Source organism: Anomaloglossus baeobatrachus, chromosome 3 (assembly GCF_048569485.1).
Source record: "Anomaloglossus baeobatrachus isolate aAnoBae1 chromosome 3, aAnoBae1.hap1, whole genome shotgun sequence".
NCBI lineage: Eukaryota > Metazoa > Chordata > Amphibia > Anura > Aromobatidae > Anomaloglossus > Anomaloglossus baeobatrachus.
In genome coordinates, this window is record NC_134355.1 from 110,173,304 (window position 1) to 110,193,365 (window position 20,062).

Genomic DNA, 20,062 nt, shown 5'->3' on the forward strand with positions numbered 1-20,062 from the left:
ACGGTGTTCACTATATGGTAAAACTGATGTGTGGGTATGATACCTGAGGTCGGTGCGAGTTTGTAGACACCAAACATGTATAGGTTTACTTGTATCTAAGGGGTTAAAAAAAATTCACAAGTTTGTCCAATAAAAGTGGCGCACGTTTTGCGCCATTTTCCAAAACACGTAGCGTTCTTATTTTTTGGGATCTATGGCTCAGTGACGGCTTATTTTTTGCGTCTCGAGCTGATGTTTCTAATGGTAGCATTTTTGCGCAGATGCTACGTTTTGATCGCCTGTTATTGCATTTTGCGTAAAACTTGCGGCGACCAAAAAACGTAATTTTGGCGTTTGGAATTTTTTTGCCACTACGCCGTTTACCAATCAGATTAATTGATTTTATATTTTGATAGATCGGGCATTTCTGAACGCGGCGATACCAAATATGTGTATATTTATTTATTTTTTAACCCTTTAATTTTCAATGGGGGGAAAGGGGGGTGATTTGAACTTTTAGGTTTTTTGTTTTTTTTTTAATTTTTTAAAACTTTTTTTTTACTTTTTTTATTTTATTTTACTAGTCCCCCTAGGGGGCTATAGCAATCAGCAATCCGATTGCTGATCGCTATCTGCTGATCACAGCTATACCGCTGTAATCAGCAGAAATAGTCACTTTCTTTCTTCCTCTGCTCCGTGCCGAGGAAGAATGAAAGTGAAACTTCTTAGCACCAGGCGTCATCACATGACCCTGTGCTACGATGGCAACCACCGAACGTCACGTGATCACTCACGTGACGTCCGGAGGGGGCGGCGGTAAGAAAAAAAGATGGCCGCGCGCATATAGATCTCGCTGCCAGACTTTGGCAGCGAGATCTAAGGGGTTAATGTTCCGGGTGGAATGCGATTCCACTCGGAACATGTAGGCACACATGTCAGCTGTTGAAAACAGCTGATATGTGTGCCGATCCACGCCGCCTGCCCGCGGCAGGGGGCGGGGATTACCGGGACACGATCCATGACGGAAAGATCCGTCCATGGTCGTGAAGGGGTTAATATAGCCATGTTTAACATAATTTTATAAGTTACACCGTGTCCTACCTAATACTGCCCCGTCTTTATCACATACCCCACCTTGTGTATCGCCTCACATGCTCCCCATACTGGGTTTGCATGCACTCACTCCCCCCCCCCCCCCACCGCCCCCTCCTCCTCTCCTTGCTATGTCTGTATATGCCTCCCCATTGCTCCTCATACTGTGTCTAAATAAATTACCCCTGCCCACCCTCTTTCCCCATACTGTGGCCATATATGCATCCCCCCTCTCCCCTGGTGTCCCCCTCTTCCCCGAAATGCGACCACCCACACACACACACACACACACTCACTCACTCACTCACTCACTCTCACTGTCACTCACACACACTCTCTCTCACTGTCACTCACACACACACTCTCTCTCACTGTCACTCACACACACTCTCTCTCACTGTCACTCACACACACTCTCTCACACTCACACACACACTTTACACCCCTTATGTGTTCTCTCCTTGGTGTCTTCAGCTTCATTGGAGCACTTAACACTAGGGCTGTTTTCCACCTCTATGATGCTGATGAGTGACATCAGCAGTGTGATGAGCTGACCTGATCACACTTCTGATATTGCCCTGACCCGTATTGCCACCGGCCATGGCTTGAATTCTGCTCGGGCCTGAAAGACACGAGTACAATTGATCACAGGGAGCCGGCGGCTGCACTTTCTCTGAGTTTGGCAAAATGCAGCTGCCGGGGAAACCCTGACCCTCCCCCCATCATGTGGCCCAAGAGTGAAGAGTGTCCCCCTGATCCCTGATAGCTGCACATGAGGCACATGCCCTTATTTTTTTTTTTTTTTTTTTTTTTTTTTTAATTTTAATGACCTCTTCAAGAGGCCTGAACGCATTCCAAAGTTGTGATGGTGTTGTAGGTCCTGGCTCTCCCATGTTCAGTTGCTCCTGCTAGGTCTGATCACCCCATATTGAGGCTGGTATGGTCTTATATATTTATAGGTCCAAGGAAAAGACCCCTCTGTGGAAGTCACACAAGATCCCATTGATGAGTCGGAGGAGGAACGCTTTGAGGAGATGCCGGACACAAGCAGCCTGATTGATCTCCCTACTTGTGAACTTGGTAAACTTGAAGAGATTGCTGACCTTGTTACCTCAGTCCTGTCCTCGCCCATCCGTAGAGAGAAGCTCGCACTCGCCCTGGAGAATGAGGGCTACATAAAGAAACTGCTGCAGCTCTTCCAAACCTGCGAGAATCTGGATAATGCCGAAGGTTTGCATCATTTATACGAGATCATCCGGGGGATTTTGTTTCTCAATAAAGCGACTCTGTTTGAGGTGATGTTTTCGGACGAGTGCATTATGGATGTTGTGGGCTGCTTAGAGTACGACCCAGCCTTGGCCCAGCCAAAGAGACACCGGGAGTTCCTGACCAAAACGGCAAAGTTCAAGGAAGTAATCCCCATAACAGACTCCGAACTTAGGCAAAAGATTCACCAAACGTACAGGGTACAGTACATTCAGGATGTCATCTTGCCCACGCCATCAGTCTTTGAAGACAATTTTCTCTCTACACTTACGTCTTTCATTTTCTTCAATAAAGTGGAGATAGTCAGCATGCTGCAAGTAAGTAATACCCCTGTCACTGCTCGCTCTTATTCGATACTGTAATTGGGGGGTCATTTTTATACAAATGTTGTTCTTTATTTTATTTTTTATGTGCATGTTCCAGGCCTCTTGATTTTCATCCAATCCATATTCACACGCTATTGTCGCTCTGGTGCATCATCACTGAGGTCTCTTGGATATGCGGAGCCAGTGTTAACAGATTATAACACTCACTATCAGAAATTGTGTTTTCCTATGTCCTGTAGGATTGTATTGTTTGGTACGGGTATCTGAGTATGGTGTGTTTTTTTTTTTTTTTTTTTTTTTTTTGCATGGTGACCCTATAGTCTGTGAATTGCAGCCATACAACATTCGTCCACCACTACATACATTCTCTTGGGGCTGCACTTGGCTTTTTTTTTTTTTTTTGGACCACCCTATTGAGAATGAATGGAGCAGCTCTCGGGCATCTGACCTGCTGCGCGTTTTGTAATAGAGACACATGTCCCAATTTGCCGATCATCGAGTTATCACCCATCCTGGATTAGGTGAACCTGTTTTCACTGGACAGAAACTTTTTACATGGTAAAATTTTGGCTGCATGAAGCTTATTCAGCCATTCATTGCACACAACAATACCGCAGTGTTCAGTAAGATCTCCCTGTCCCACAAAAGACAACTGTGTGAAGCCGCTGCTAACCGGGCATGAGTGGCCCGCCTTATGATTAGTCTTCCAGAACAGTAGAAACTTGAGTCTCTCCACTCTAGTTTATAGACTGACATATCGACAAGGTGGAAATCTCCAGATCCACTGCAAATTCTATATACAGGTATTTTAAAGGGAATCTCCCAGAAGGATCAATTCTTCCAAGCCATCAACACAGGCATGTAGGTCAGAGGAAGATGAATAAAAATGATACCTTAAACGAAAGGGATCATTACCAGTGAGACATGTAATGACTGACCGTCTGCTGTCCTAATCTACATGTCACACAAATGTAATTCCCCTATAACATAAAAATAACATCTGGAGGCAGATTCTCATGGAGATCTATTCCTGGCCCATAGATGTTAACAGCTCATTTACATATTAAGAAAGCTGGATTTCTCTGTAATAAACATCAGATCCCGAGTATCCAAGGTATCCTTTTACTATTGATGGCGTGGGGTGCGGAGGGGAATGATCCTTCTGACAATTACGCTTTTTTTTTTTTTTTTTTTCTTTTATTTTCTCAAATATTTGTTATTGCCCATTTTATCAGAGCATTAATTTCACTTTGATAATTAGAACGTAAAGGTCCAGTCACACTAAGCAACTTACCAGCGATCCCAACAACGATAGGGGATCGTAAGCAAGATATAAGCAACCTGACCTGGCAGGGATCGCTGGAGCGTCGCTACACGAGTTGCTGGTGAGCTCACCAGCAACCAGTGACCAGCCCCCAGCGCCGCGTGGAAGATGCTGCGCTTGGTAACTAAGGTAAATATCGGGTAACCAACCCGATATTTACCTTGGTTACCAGCGCACGGAGCTACACGTGCAGAGAGCAGGGAGCAGCGCACACTGAGCGCTGGCTCCCTGCTCTCCTAGTTACAGCACACATCGGGTTAATTACCCGATGTGTGCTGCAGCTACATGTGCACAGAGCAGGGAGCAGCGCACACTGCTTAGCGCTGGCTCCTTGCTCTCCTAGCTACAGCACACATCGGGTTAATTAACCCGATGTGTCCTGCAGCTACATGTGCACAGAGCATGAGCCGGCACTGACAGTGAGAGTGGCGGAGGCTGGTAACAAAGGTAAATATCGGGTAACCAAGGACAGGGCTTCTTGGTTACCCGATGTTTACTGTGGTTACCAGCCTCCGCAGAAGCCGGCTCCTGCTGCCTGCACATTTAGTTGTTGCTGTCTCGCTGTCACACACAGCGATCTGTGCTTCACAGCGGGACAGCAACAACTAAAAAATGGCCCAGGACATTCAGCAACAACCAACGACCTCACAGCAGGGGCCAGGTTGTTGCTGGATGTCACACACAGCAACATCGCTAGCAACATCACAAAAGTTGTTCGTTAGCAGTGATCTTGCTAGCGATGTTGCTTAGTGTGACGGGGCCTTAAGGAGCCAGAGCCAGGACCATCCCTCCTAAACCAAAGAATAGGCTATAAAGTATACAAGCAGGAGGTTTAGCATAACTGATACCAGCAGTGTAATCAGTAACACCCCCAATGGTACAGTCTTTGTAGGTCTGGTGACTGAGAAAACATGAAGGCATAGACATCCCATGGGGTCGCCTTGTGATCACCCAAATGAGAAGGCTGCCATCAGTGTTCAGATAGAAGGAAGTTATACTTTGTAGCAGTTATATATTGTAGTGCAGCCAGTGATTGAGTTAAATATCAAGGAGTAATATTATTTTATAAAACCTAACTCCCTGCAGTGCTTTGGGGGGGTTTTTTCTCCTTCTCCCAGACCACCCCTTCCTATAGACCTCTACTAATATAAAATGTCACCTTATCGCTGTTTTAATCTCTAGTAAATTTTGCACTTTCCCTTATACTATATAGAAACTGTGCTTTCTTTGTCGCTCCATTGGGAGACCCAGACAATTGGGTGTATAGCTACTGCCTCCGGAGGCCACACAAAGCACTACACTTAAAAGTGTAAAGCCCCTCCCCTTCTGCCTATACACCCCCCGTGGGATCACGGGCTCCTCAGTTTTCATGCTTTGTGCGAAGGAGGTCAGACATCCACGCATAGCGCCACTGTTTAGTCAGCAGCAGCTGCTGACTATGTCGGATGGAAGAAAAGAGGGCCCATACTAGGGCCCCCAGCATGCTCCCTTCTCACCCCACTTTTGTCGGCGGTGTTTGTTAAGGTTGAGGTACCCATTGCGGGTACGGAGGCTGGAGCCCACATGCTGCATCCTTCCCCATCCCCCTTAGGGCTCTGGGTGAAGTGGGATTTTACCGGTCTCCAGGCACTGAGACCGTGCTCCATCCACAGCCCCTGGAAAATCTGCTGGATATGGAGCTGAGTATCGTCAGGGACATGGCCCTGCTACATCAAGGTACTCTGTGTCCCCATACAGACGCAGACACACTGCAGCATTGCTGAGTGTGTTAGTGCGCCGGGGACAACAGCGCGCGCGCTGGTGCCACTACTCACTACAGCTCTGCTGAGTGAGTCTTTGTGTTGTGAACTGCCGCGCCGGCCGCTGCTGTTAGTTTAAAAGATGCTGCGGCGCGGCTGGGACTTGTGGTGCGCCGGGGACTTCCGCGCTGGCCGTGCATGTATGACGGCCGCGCTTATTAATCGAGTCCCCGGCTTTTGCGGCCTAGTTTCGTTTCGTTCCCGCCCCCAGGCCTGCCAGTCAGGGGAAGGGCGGGACGCTGTACAGAATGTCAGCGCAGAGGGCTGGAGTCTATTTACATACTCCAGCCCTCACACTGGGCACAGTGGGACACCAGTTTCCCGCACTTTGTCTGCGGCACGCCCACGGTCCGCCCCTCTTCACAGAACGCCGGCAGCCATTCCTGTGGTGCAGTCTGAGCTGGAGAGGGGAGACAGGTTCTGGGAGACCCAGACACGGGATTCTGGCGACCACACACCCGCGTTTGAGCGGGCGGTAAGCGGCACCTCTGGTGCTGACCCCACTTAGTGCCGAAGTGTACATTTGTATTTTTATGCTTGCATGCTATACATTGCACTGTACGGTCGCTAGTGATTCTTGGCTATATACCCTCCTATATTGCTCAGAGGAGACAACAGCATGTCATCCGCAAAAAGCAAGGGTGCCAAGGCACAGGCTTTCTATGCTGCTTGCACCGCATGTGAGGCTACTCTACCTGCAGGTTCCACTGACCCCCACTGTGTGCAGTGCTCGGCCCCTGTGGCAACTGCTCGGCCGGGGCCTCTGCTAGAGGTGACCCAGGGAGAACCACCTGTGAATACTGTCCAGGTGACGGGGACAGAGTTTGCAGTCTTTGCTGATAGATTGTCTGTGACTATGACTAAAATTCTAGAAACTTTGCAGTCTAGACCAGTAACTCAGACCAGGGGCACTGTTGACTCATTGCTCCCTGGTCCCCCTCAATTGGAACAGCTCCGCGCTCCGGGGGTGTCCCATACATCCCAGGGTGAAGGCTCTGACACGGACGACAGTCCCAGACAGCCTAAGCGAGCTCGCTATGAGCGGCCCTCGACTTCATCACACTGGTCAGGGTCCCAGCAGGAGGACTCTCTGTGTGATGAGGCGGAGGTAGCTGATCAGGATTCTGATCCTGAGACCGCTCTCAATTTGGATACGCCTGATGGTGACGCCATAGTGAATGATCTTATAGCGTCCATCAATAGAATGTTGGATATTTCTCCCCCAGCTCCTCCGGTGGAGGAGTCAGCTTCACAGCAGGAGAAATTCCATTTCAGGTATCCCAAGCGTAAATTAAGTACTTTTCTTTGTCGCTCTATTGGGAGACCCAGACAATTGGGTGTATAGCTACTGCCTCTGGAGGCCACACAAAGCACTACACTTAAAAGTGTAAGGCCCCTCCCCTACTGCCTATACACCCCCCGTGGGATCACGGGCTCCTCAGTTTTCATGCTTTGTGCGAAGGAGGCTAACATCCACGCATAGCTCCACTGTTTAGTCAGCAGCAGCTGCTGACTTTGTCGGATGGAAGAAAAGAGGGCCCATACTAGGGCCCCCAGCATGCTCCCTTCTCACCCCACTTTTGTTGGCGGTGTTTGTTAAGGTTGAGGTACCCATTGCGGGTACAGAGGCTGGAGCCGACATGCTGCTTTCCTTCCCCATCCCCTTAGGGCTCTGGGTGAAGTGGGATCCTATCGGTCTCCAAGCACAGGAGACCGTGCTCCGTCCACAGCCCCTGGGAATCTGCTGGACGTGGAGATGAGTATCGTCAGGGACAGGGCCCTGCTACATTAAGGTACTCTGGGTCCCCGTACAGATCGCGCACACACACCAGCATTGCTGGGTGTGTTAGTGCGCCGGGGACAGCAGCGTGGCGCGCTGGTGCTTTACTCACTGCAGCTTTGCTGAGTGAGTTTCTGTATTAGGAACTGCCGCGCCGGCCGCTGCTGGCGGTTTTTTACAATGCGGTGCGGCTGGGACTTGTGGTGCGCCGGGGACTTCCGCGCTGGCCGTGCTTATACGACGGCCGCGCTTATAAATCGAGTCCCCGGCTTTTGCGGCCTAGTTCCGTTTCGTTCCCACCCCCAGGCCTGCCAGTCAGGGGAAGGGCGGGACGCTGGTCAGAACGTCAGCGCCGAGGGCTGGAGTCTGCTTAGCATACTCCAACCCCCCTCACTAGGCACAGTGGGACGCTAGTTTCCCGCACTTTGTCTGGGGCACGCCCACGGCCCGCCCCTCTTCACAGGACGCCGGCAGCCATTCCTGTTTGCAGTCTGAGTGGAGAAGGGACACGAGCTCTGGGAGACCCAGGCACGGGATTCTGGCGGTCACACACCCGCTTTTCAGCGGGCGGTAAGCAGCCCTCGAGGGCTCACCCCACTAGTGCCGCAGTGTTCATTTGTACTTTATGCTTGTATGCTATACATTGCATTGTACGGTCGCTATTCTTGGCTATATACCCTCCTAGATTGCTAGACAACAGCATGTCGTCCGCAAAAAGCAAAGGGGCCAAGACACAGGCTTTCTATGCTACTTGTACCGCATGTAAGGCTGTTCTACCGGCAGGTGCCACTGACCCCCATTGTGTGCAATGTTCGGCCCCTGTAGCACTTGCTCAGCCGGGGCCTCTGCTAGAGGTGGCCCAAGGAGAACCACCTGTGAACACTGTCCAGGTGGCAGGGACGGAGTTTGCAGTTTTTGCTGATAAACTGTCGGTGACTATGTCTAAAATCCTTGAGACTTTGCAGTCCAGACCGGTAACTCAGACCATGGGCACTGTTGATTCAATGCTCCCTGGTTCCCCTCTTTTGGAACACATCCGTGCTCCGGAGGGGTCCCATGCATCCCGGGGTGATGGCTCTGACACGGACGACAGTCCCAGACAGCCTAAGCGAGCTCGCTATGAGCGACCCTCGACTTCATCACACTGGTCAGGGTCCCAGCAGGAAGGCTCTGTTTGATGAGATAGAGGTTGCTGATCAGGATTCTGATCCTGAGACCGCTCTCAATCTGGATACACCTGATGGGGACGCAATGGTGAATGATCTCATAGCGTCCATCAATAAAATGTTGGATATTTCTCCCACAGCTCCTCCAGTGGAGGAGTCAGCTTCACAGCAGGAGAAATTCCATTTCAGGTATCCTAAGCGTAAATTGAGTACTTTTCTGGACCACTCTGACTTTAGAGAGTCAGTCCAGAAACACCACGCTTATCCAGATAAGCGTTTCTCCAAACGTCTTAAGGATACACGTTATCCCTTTCCCCCTGACGTGGTCAAAGGCTGGACCCAGTGTCCAAAGGTGGATCCCCCAATCTCCAGGCTTGCGGCTAGATCCATAGTTGCAGTGGAAGATGGGGCTTCACTTAAAGATGCCACTGACAGACAGATGGAGCTCTGGTTGAAATCCATCTATGAAGCTATCGGCGCGTCGTTTGCTCCAGCATTCGCAGCCGTATGGGCACTCCAAGCTATCTCAGCTGGTCTTACACAGATTGACACGGTCACCCGTACATCTGTTCCGCAAGTAGCGTCCGTAACCTCTCAAATGTCTGCATTTGCGTCTTACGCTATTAATGCTGTCCTGGACTCTACAAGCCGTACGGCAGTGGCGTCCGCCAACTCCGTGGTTTTACGCAGAGCATTGTGGTTAAGGGAATGGAAGGCAGATTCTGCTTCCAAGAAGTGCTTAACCAGTTTGCCATTTTCTGGTGACCGACTGTTTGGTGAGCGTTTGGATGAAATCATTAACCCCTTAACGACCGCGGGCCGTAAAATTACGTCCTAAATGACATAATCTTACTGCCCGCGGTCCTCCGGCGGCAGCATGCCGCGATCGGCACACATCTCAGCTGATTTTCACAGCTGAGATGTGTGCCTGCTAGGCACGAGCAGAATCGTTATCTGCTCGTGCCGATTAACCCCTTATAATGGCGCTGTCAATACATGACAGCGCCATTATAAGCGCAATCGCGGTAAAGTTTTACTTACCGCCGAAACCGGAAGTCACGTGACGCGATCACGTGACTCCCGATAGTTGCCATGGTAGTACAGGGTCATGTGATGACTCCTGTACTACACATGAATTGGTTTCACTTTCGCTGTGCCCGGAGCACAGCAAAAGAGAAAGACAGCGTATCTGCTGTTTACAGCCTTCCAGCTGTGATCAGCAGATACTGCAGAGCGATCGGAATGCTGATCGCAATAGCCCCCTAGGGGGACTAGTAAAATAAAAAAAAAAAGTAAAAAAATAAGTTTTAAAAAATTAAAAAAAAACAAAAAAACCTAAAAGTTCAAATCACCCCCCATTCGCCCCATTAAAAATTAAAGGGTTAAAAAAATAAAAAATATACACACACTTGGTATCGCCGCGTTCAGAAACGCCCGATCTATCAAAATATAAAATCAATTAATCTGATCAGTAAACGGCGTAGCGGCAAAAAAATTCCAAACGCCAAAACGACGTTTTTTTGTCGCCACAACTTTTGCGCAAAATGCAATAAGAGGCGATCAAAACGTAGCATCTGCGCAAAAATGGTACCGTTAAAAACGTCAGCTCGAGACGGAAAAAATAAGCCGTCATTGAGCCTAAGATCCCGAAAAATGAGAACGCTACGGGTCACGGAATATGGCGTAAAATGTGCGCCACTTTTTTCGGACAAACTTCCGATTTTTTTTTTAACCCCTTATATAAAAGTAAACCTATACATGTTTGGTGTCTACGAACTCGCACTGACCTGAGGCATCACACCCACACATCAGTTTTACCATATAGTGAACACAGTGAATAAAATATCTCAAAAACCATAGTGCTATCGCACTTTTTTTGCAATTTTTCAGCATTTGGAATTTTTTTGCCATTTTCTAGTACATAATATGGTAAAACTGATGGTTTCATTTAAAAGTACAGCTCGTTCCGCAAAAAATGAGCCCTCACATGACCATATTGACTGAAAAATAAAAAAGTTACGTCTCTCAGAAAAAGAATGGCGAAAAAAAAAAACGGAAAGCGAAAAATCGGCCGGTCGTGAAAGGGTTAAACAGTCCAAGGGTAAGGATTCATCCTTACCTCAGCCCAGACCAAATAAACCCCAACAGAGGAAGGGACAGTCGAGGTTTCGGTCCTTTCGAGGCTCGGGCAGGTCCCAATTCTCCTCGTCCAAAAGGACTCAAAAGGATCAGAGGAGCTCAGATTCTTGGCGGGCCCAGTCACGCCCAAAGAAAGCAGCCGGAGGAACCGCTACCAAAGCGGCTTCCTCATGACTTTCGGCCTCCTCTCTCCGCATCCTCGGTCGGTGGCAGGCTCTTCCGCTTTGGCGACATTTGGCTGCCACATGTCAAGGACCGTTGGGTGAGAGACATTCTGTCTCACGGGTACAGGATAGAGTTCAGTTCTCGTCCTCCAACTCGATTCTTCAGAACTTCTCCGCCTCCCGGCCGAGCCAATGCTCTTCTGCAGGCGGTGTGCTCTTTAAAGGCAGAAGGAGTGGTGATCCCTGTTCCTCTTCAGGAGCAAGGTCACGGTTTTTACTCCAATTTGTTTGTGGTGCCAAAAAAGGACGGGTCTTTCCGTCCTGTTCTGGACCTAAAACTGCTCAACAAGCATGTGAAAACCAGGCGGTTCCGGATGGAATCCCTCCGCTCCGTCATCGCCTCAATGTCTCAAGGAGATTTCCTAGCATCAATAGACATCAAAGATGCTTATCTCCACGTGCCGATTGCTCCAGAACACCAGCGTTTTCTACGCTTCGTTTTAGGAGACGAACACCTTCAGTTCGTAGCCCTGCCTTTCGGTCTGGCGACAGCCCCAAGGGTCTTCACCAAGGTCATGGCAGCAGTAGTAGCAGTCCTGCACTCTCAGGGTCACTCTGTGATCCCTTACTTGGACGATCTACTTGTCAAGGCACCCTTTCAAGAGGCATGCCAACACAGCCTGAACGTTGCGCTGGAGACTCTCCAGAGTTTCGGGTGGATCATCAACTTTTCAAAGTCAAATCTGACCCCAACCCAATCGATAACATACCTTGGCATGGAGTTTCATACTCTCTCAGCGATAGTGATGCTTCCGCTGGACAAACAGCGTTCACTACAGACAGGGGTGCAATCTCTCCTTCAGGGCCAGTCGCATCCCTTGAGACGCCTCATGCACTTCCTGGGGAAGATGGTAGCAGCAATGGAGGCAGTCCCTTTCGCGCAGTTTCATCTGCGTCCATTACAATGGGACATTCTCCGCCAATGGGACGGGAAGTCGAAGTCCCTGGACAGGAACGTCTCCCTTTCTCAGGCGGCCAAGGATTCTCTTCAGTGGTGGCTTCTTCCCACCTCATTGTCAATAGGAAAGTCTTTCCTACCCCCATCCTGGGCGGTGGTCACAACGGACGCGAGTCTATCAGGGTGGGGAGCAGTTTTTCTCCACCACAGGGCTCAAGGTACGTGGACTCAACAAGAGTCCACACTTCAGATCAATGTTCTGGAAATCAGAGCAGTGTATCTTGCCCTACAAGCCTTCCAGCAGTGGCTAGAAGGCAAGCAGATCCGAATTCAGTCGGACAACTCCACAGCGGTGGCATACATCAACCACCAAGGAGGGACACGCAGTCGGCAAGCCTTCCAGGAAGTCCGGCGGATTCTGACGTGGGTGGAAGACACGGCATCCACCATATCCGCAGTTCACATCCCGGGCGTAGAAAACTGGGAAGCAGACTTCCTCAGTCGCCAGGGTATGGACGCAGGGGAATGGTCTCTTCACCCGGACGTGTTTCAGGAGATCTGTCGCCGCTGGGGGAGGCCGGACGTCGACCTAATGGCGTCTCGGCACAACAACAAGGTCCCAGCTTTTATGGCACGGTCTCACGATCACCGAGCTCTGGCGGCGGACGCCTTAGTTCAAGATTGGTCGCAGTTCCGGCTGCCTTATGTGTTCCCACCTCTGGCGCTGTTGCCCAGAGTGCTACGCAAGATCAGGTCCGACTGCCGCCGCGCCCTCCTCGTCGCTCCAGACTGGCCAAGGAGGTCGTGGTACCCGGATCTGTGGCATCTCACGGTAGGACAACCGTGGGCAATACCAGACCGGCCAGACTTGCTGTCTCAAGGGCCGTTTTTCCATCAGAATTCTGCGGCCCTGAGCCTGACTGTGTGGCCATTGAGTCCTGGATCCTAGCGTCTTCAGGACTGTCTCAAGAGGTCATTGCCACCATGAGACAGGCTAGGAAACTATCCTCTGCCAAGATCTACCACAGGACGTGGAAGATATTCTTAACTTGGTGCTCTGCTCAGGAAGTTTCTCCCTGGCCATTTGCTTTGCCTACCTTTCTTTCCTTCCTGCAATCCGGGTTGGAAAAAGGTCTGTCGCTCGGCTCCCTTAAGGGACAAGTCTCTGCGCTATCTGTATTTTTTCAGAAGCGCCTAGCACGACTTCCTCAGGTACGCACGTTCCTGCAAGGGGTTTGTCATATCGTCCCTCCTTACAAGCGGCCGTTAGAGCCCTGGGATCTGAACAGGGTTCTAATTGCTCTCCAGAAGCCGCCTTTCGAGCCTTTGAGGGATGTTTCCCTGTCTCGCCTTTCACAGAAAGTGGCCTTTCTAGTAGCGGTCACGTCTCTTCGGAGAGTGTCCGAGCTAGCAGCGCTGTCATGCAAATCTCCCTTCCTGGTGTTTCACCAGGACAAGGTGGTTCTGCGCCCGATTCCGGAGTTTCTCCCTAAGGTGGTATCCCCCTTTCATCTCAATCAGGATATCTCCTTACCTTCTTTGTGTCCTCGTCCAGTTCATCAATGTGAAAAGGATTTGCATTTGTTGGATCTGGTGAGAGCACTCAGAATCTACATTTCCCGCACGGCACCTCTGCGCCGCTCGGATGCACTCTTTGTCCTTGTCGCCGGCCAGCGTAAAGGGTTGCAGGCTTCCAAATCCACCCTGGCTCGGTGGATCAAGGAACCAATTCTTGAAGGCTACCGTTCTGCGGGGCTTCCGGTTCCATCAGGGCTGAAGGCCCATTCTACCAGAGCCGTGGGTGCGTCCTGGGCATTACGGCACCAGGCTACGGCTCAGCAAGTGTGCCAGGCGGCTACCTGGTCGAGTCTGCACACTTTTACCAAGCATTATCAGGTGCATACCTATGCTTCGGCGGACGCCAGCCTAGGTAGACAAGTCCTTCAGGCGGCGATTGCTCACCTGTAGAAAAGGGCCGTTTTTATGGCCCTATCACGAGGTATTATTTTACCCACCCAGGGATTGCTTTTGGACATCCCAATTGTCTGGGTCTCCCAATAGAGCGACAAAGAAGAAGGGAATTTTGTTTACTTACCGTAAATTCCTTTTCTTCTAGCTCTAATTGGGAGACCCAGCACCCGCCCCTGTTTTTTTGTATACACATGTTGTTCATGTTGAATGGTTTCAGTTCTCCGATATTCCTTCGGATTGAATTTGCTTAAACCAGTTTATTGGCTTTCCTCCTTCTTGCTTTTGCACTAAAACTGAGGAGCCCGTGATCCCACGGGGGGTGTATAGGCAGTAGGGGAGGGGCCTTACACTTTTAAGTGTAGTGCTTTGTGTGGCCTCCGGAGGCAGTAGCTATACACCCAATTGTCTGGGTCTCCCAATTAGAGCTAGAAGAAAAGGAATTTACGGTAAGTAAACAAAATTCCCTTCTTCTGGACCATTCTGACTTTAAAGAGGCAGTCCAGAAACACCACGCTTACCCAGATAAGCGTTTCTCCAAACGGATTAAGGATACACGTTATCCCTTTCCCCCTGACGTGGTCAAAGGCTGGACCCAGTGTCCCAAGGTGGATCCCCCTATATCCAGGCTTGCGGCTAGATCCATAGTTGCAGTGGAGGATGGGGCTGCACTTAAAGATGCCACTGACAGACAGATGGAGCTCTGGTTGAAATCCATCTATGAAGCTATCGGCGCGTCGTTTGCTCCAGCATTCGCAGCCGTATGGGCACTCCAGGCTATTTCAGCTGGTCTTACACAGATTGACACGGTCACACGTACATCTGTTCCGCAGGTGGCATCCTTAACCTCTCAAATGTCTGCATTTGAGTATTACGCGATTAATGCTGTCCTGGACTCTACGAGCCGTACGGCAGTGGCGTCAGCCAACTCCGTGGTTCTACGCAGAGCCTTATGGTTAAGGGAATGGAAGGCAGATTCTGCGTCCAAAAAGTGCTTAACCAGTCTGCCATTTTCTGGTGATCGACTGTTTGGTGAGCGTTTGGATGAAATCATTAAGCAGTCCAAGGGTAAGGATTCATCCTTACCCCAGCCCAGACAAACCAAACCCCAACAGAGGAGGGGACAGTCGGGGTTTCGGTCCTTTCGAGGCTCGGGCAGGTCCCAATTCTCCTCGTCCAAAAGGACTCAAAAGGATCAGAGGAGCTCAGATTCTTGGCGGGCTCAGTCACGCCCAAAAAAGACAGCCGGAAGACCCGCTACCAAGGCGGCTTCCTCATGACTTTCGGCCTCCTCTCTCCGCATCCTCGGTCGGTGGCAGGCTCTCCCGCTTTGGCGACGTTTGGCTGCCACAGGTCCAAGACCGTTGGGTGAGAGACATTCTGTCCCACGGGTACAGGATAGAGTTCAGTTCTCGTCCTCCAACTCGATTCTTCAGAACGTCTCCGCCTCCCGACCGAGCCGATGCTCTTCTGCAAGCGGTGTGCACTCTAAAGGCGGAAGGAGTGGTGATCCCGGTTCCTCTTCAGGAGCAAGGTCACGGTTTTTACTCCAATTTGTTTGTGGTACCAAAAAAGGACGGATCTTTCCGTCCCGTTCTGGACCTAAAACTTCTCAACAAGTACGTGAAAACCAGACGATTCCGGATGGAATCCCTCCGCTCCGTCATCGCCGCAATGTCTCAAGGAGATTTCCTAGCATCAATAGACATCAAGGATGCTTATCTCCACGTGCCGATTGCTCCAGAGCATCAGCGTTTTCTACGCTTCGTGATAGGAGACGAACACCTTCAGTTCGTAGCTCTGCCTTTCGGTCTGGCGACAGCCCCACGGGCCTTCACCAAGGTCATGGCAGCAGTAGTAGCAGTCCTGCACTCTCAGGGACACTCTGTGATCCCTTACTTAGACGATCTGCTTGTCAAGGCTCCCTCTCAAGAGGCATGCCAACACAGCCTGAACGTTGCGCTGGAGACTCTCCAGAGTTTCGGGTGGATCATCAACTTTTCCAAGTCAAATCTGACCCCGACCCAATCGCTAACGTATCTTGGCATGGAGTTTCATACTCTCTCAGCGGTAGTGAAGCTTCCGCTGGACAAACAGCGTTCACTACAGACAGGGGTGCGATCTCTCCTTCAAGACCAGTTACACCCCTTGAGACGCCTCATGCACTTCCTAGGGAAGATGGTAGCAGCAATGGAGGCAGTCCCTTTCGCGCAGTTTCATCTGCGTCCACTACAATGGGACATTCTCCGCCAATGGGACGGGAAGTCGACGTCCCTCGACAGGAACGTCTCCCTTTCTCAGGCGGCCAAGGAATCTCTTCAGTGGTGGCTTCTTCCCACCTCTTTGTCAAAGGGAAAGTCCTTCCTACCCCCATCCTGGGCGGTGGTCACGACGGACGCGAGTCTGTCAGGGTGGGGAGCGGTTTTTCTCCACCACAGGGCTCAGGGTACGTGGACTCAGCAAGAGTCCACCCTTCAGATCAATGTTCTGGAAATCAGAGCAGTGTATCTTGCCCTACAAGCCTTCCAGCAGTGGCTGGAAGGCAAGCAGATCCGAATTCAGTCGGACAACTCCACAGCGGTGGCATACATCAACCACCAAGGAGGAACACAGTCGGCAAGCCTTCCAGGAAGTCCGGCGGATTCTGACGTGGGTGGAAGACACGGCATCCACCATATCCGCAGTTCACATCCCAGGCGTGGACAACTGGGAAGCAGATTTTCTCAGTCGCCAGGGTATGGACGCAGGGGAATGGTCTCTTCACCCGGACGTGTTTCAGGAGATCTGTCGCCGCTGGGGGATGCCGGACGTCGACCTAATGGCGTCCCGGCACAACAACAAGGTCCCAGCTTTCATGGCGCGGTCTCACGATCACCGAGCTCTGGCGGCGGACGCCTTAGTTCAAGATTGGTCGCAGTTCCGGCTACCTTATGTGTTCCCTCCTCTGGCACTGTTGCCCAGAGTGCTGCGCAAGATCAGGTCCGACTGCCGCCGCGCCATCCTCGTCGCTCCAGACTGGCCGAGGAGGTCGTGGTACCCGGATCTGTGGCACCTCACGGCAGGCCAACCGTGGGCGCTACCAGACCGACCAGACTTGCTGTCTCAAGGGCCGTTTTTCCATCGGAATTCTGCGGCCCTGAACCTGACTGTGTGGCCATTGAGTCCTGGATCCTAGCGTATTCAGGGTTATCTCAAGAGGTTATTGCCACCATGAGACAGGCTAGAAAACCAACCTCCGCCAAGATCTACCACAGGACGTGGAAGATATTCTTATCTTGGTGTTCTGCTCAGGGATTTCCTCCCTGGCCATTTGCATTGCCTACTTTTCTTTCCTTCCTACAATCCGGTTTGGAAAAAGGTTTGTCGCTAGGCTCCCTTAAAGGACAGGTCTCAGCGCTATCTGTATTTTTTCAGAAGCGCCTAGCACGACTTCCTCAGGTACGCACGTTCCTGCAAGGGGTTTGTCATATCGTCCCTCCTTACAAGCGGCCGTTAGAGCCCTGGGATCTGAACAGGGTTCTAATTGCTCTCCAGAAGCCGCCTTTCGAGCCTATGAGGGAGGTTTCCCTTTCTCGCCTTTCACAGAAAGTGACTTTTTTTGTAGCGGTCACCTCTCTTCGGAGAGTGTCCGAGCTAGCAGCGCTGTCATGCAAATCTCCCTTCCTGGTGATTCACCAGGACAAGGTGGTCCTGCGCCCGATTCCGGAGTTTCTCCCTAAGGTGGTATCCCCCTTTCATCTCAATCAGGATATCTCCTTACCTTCTTTGTGTCCTCATCCAGTTCATCAATGTGAAAAGGATTTGCATTTGTTGGATCTAGTGAGAGCACTCAGAATCTACATTTCCCGCACGGCGCCCCTGCGCCGCTCGGATGCACTCTTTGTCCTTGTCGCTGGTCAGCGTAAAGGGTCGCAAGCTTCCAAATCCACCTTGGCTCGGTGGATCAAGGAACCAATTTTTGAAGCCTACCTTTCCGCGGGGCTTCCGGTTCCCTCAGGGCTGAAGGCCCATTCTACCAGAGCCGTGGGTGCGACCTGGGCATTACGGCACCAGGCTACGGCTCAGCAGGTGTGCCAGGCGGCTACCTGGTCGAGTCTGCACACTTTTACCAAGCATTATCAGGTGCATACCTACGCTTCGGCGGACGCCAGCCTAGGTAGACAAGTCCTTCAGGCGGCGGTTGCCCACCTGTAGGAAAGGGCTGTTTTACGGTCCTGTCACAAGGGTTATTTTACCCACCCAGGGACTGCTTTTGGACGTCCCAATTGTCTGGGTCTCCCAATGGAGCGACAAAGAAGAAGGGAATTTTGTTTACTTACCGTAAATTCCTTTTCTTCTAGCTCCAATTGGGAGACCCAGCGCCCGCCCTGTTTTCTTAGGGATTTTTGTTTTTTTCGGGTACACATGTTGTTCATGTTGATTGGTTTCAGTTCTCCGATGTTCCTTCGGATTGAATTTGTTTTTAAACCAGTTATTGGCTTTCCTCCTTCTTGCTTTTGCACTAAAACTGAGGAGCCCGTGATCCCACGGGGGGTGTATAGGCAGAAGGGGAGGGGCCTTACACTTTTTAGTGTAGTGCTTTTTGTGGCCTCCGGAGGCAGTAGCTATACACCCAATTGTCTGGGTCTCCCAATTGGAGCTAGAAGAAAAGGAATTTACGGTAAGTAAACAAAATTCCCTTCTTTGGTCTCTGCCATTGTGTTTTTGAGTCTTGTGTTTTAAAGCCCTACTCCCAACTTGTTTTTTTTTTTTTTTTTGTTTTTATATATTTTACTATTGGAGTGGTGATTCTAATCGAAGTCCCCTGCCCCCGGTCTTGTACTCCTCTCCGGCAGCTTCATCCTCTATCTCCGCTGCTCCGGTTGGTCTCGTTGATTTTGTAACCTGCTGGGGCAGGCTCAGTGTTTCATGGACATGTTTCATCGGAGGTCACAACTCTATAAAAGTCTATGGGAGTCTCGTTCTGGCTCTCAGAGGTGCATTGTGATTAGTGTTGACTATTCGTACGCGCTATGCTATTAGCGAGTACTGTCCACTACTCGAATATTCGTTACGAGTAGCAGGCGCAAGTAAGTCAATGGGAAATACTTGCTAAGTAGGGAGCAACCTGAAAGCCGTACTATTCCCTATTTGCACGAAAAGTACGGCTTTCAGGTTACTCACTACTTAGTGAGTATTTCCCATTGACTTACATTGTGCCCGCTACTCGTAATGAATATACAAGTAGCGAACAGTGCTCGCTAACAGCATAGCGCGCACGAATAGTCAACTACTCACTCAACACCAATTGTGATGTAATTTCTGACTTCTGGGCAGTCTGTAGTTACGGGCACAAGATGGCGCTGTGTGACCGGAGCACCGCTGCAGCAGTGGAAAAAAAAAAAAACAAAACCGTCTGAGTGGTGCATAAAGTGTGCCGTACATAACCATTCCAGCTGTACTTAGTTCTGCCCTTTTTTTTGTGTAGTTGTGAAACCTGTTTAATGGTCATGAGCAGGGTGTTTACAAGTGTAAGGTTTTCTGAAGTGAGAGAAGAATGTGGCAGTCCAGGCCTGCGGGCGTCCAGAGATTGATGCAGCACATCCAGCAGTGACTACCATGTACACGCTCCTTCCTGCTGCCTCACCCAAGCACGAGCCTCTCAGACGTTTACCCCCTAAAAAGAAAATCACCAGTACATAGAAGCGGTCCTTCAGTGGTCAAAATAGTGCTGGAGCTAGCAGTGGGGGCTCGCGCCATTGCTGGGGCTAGCAGTGGGGGCTCGCGCCATTGCTGGGGCTAGCAGTGGGGGCTCGCGCCATTGCTGGGGCTAGCAGTGGGGGCTTGCGCCATTGCTGGGGCTAGCAGTGGGGGCTTGCGCCATTGCTGGGGCTAGCAGTGGGGGCTCGCGCCATTGCTGGTGCTAGCAGTGGGGGCTCGCGCCATTGCTGGTGCTAGCAGTGGGGGCTCGCGCCATTGCTGGTGCTAGCAGTGGGGACTCGCGCCATTGCTGGTGCTAGCAGTGGGGGCTCGCGCCATTGCTGGTGCTAGCAGTGGGGGCTCGCGCCATTGCTGGTGCTAGCAGTGGGGGCTCGCGCCATTGCTGGTGCTAGCAGTGGGGG

The 20,062-nt window shown here is 50.8% G+C and overlaps 1 protein-coding gene across 2 annotated transcripts in view; it reads left to right on the forward strand.

The window, feature by feature from the left end:
• The window catches only part of PPP4R3B (protein phosphatase 4 regulatory subunit 3B), a 112,022-nt gene that overhangs the window by 24,549 nt on the left and 67,411 nt on the right, over positions 1 to 20,062 (forward strand). For both annotated transcript variants that reach the window (XM_075339377.1, XM_075339376.1), the window contains exon 4: positions 2,031 to 2,654. In XM_075339377.1, coding sequence (XP_075195492.1) covers positions 2,031 to 2,654 — 624 coding nt within the window. The remainder of the gene's footprint in view (positions 1 to 2,030; positions 2,655 to 20,062) is intronic.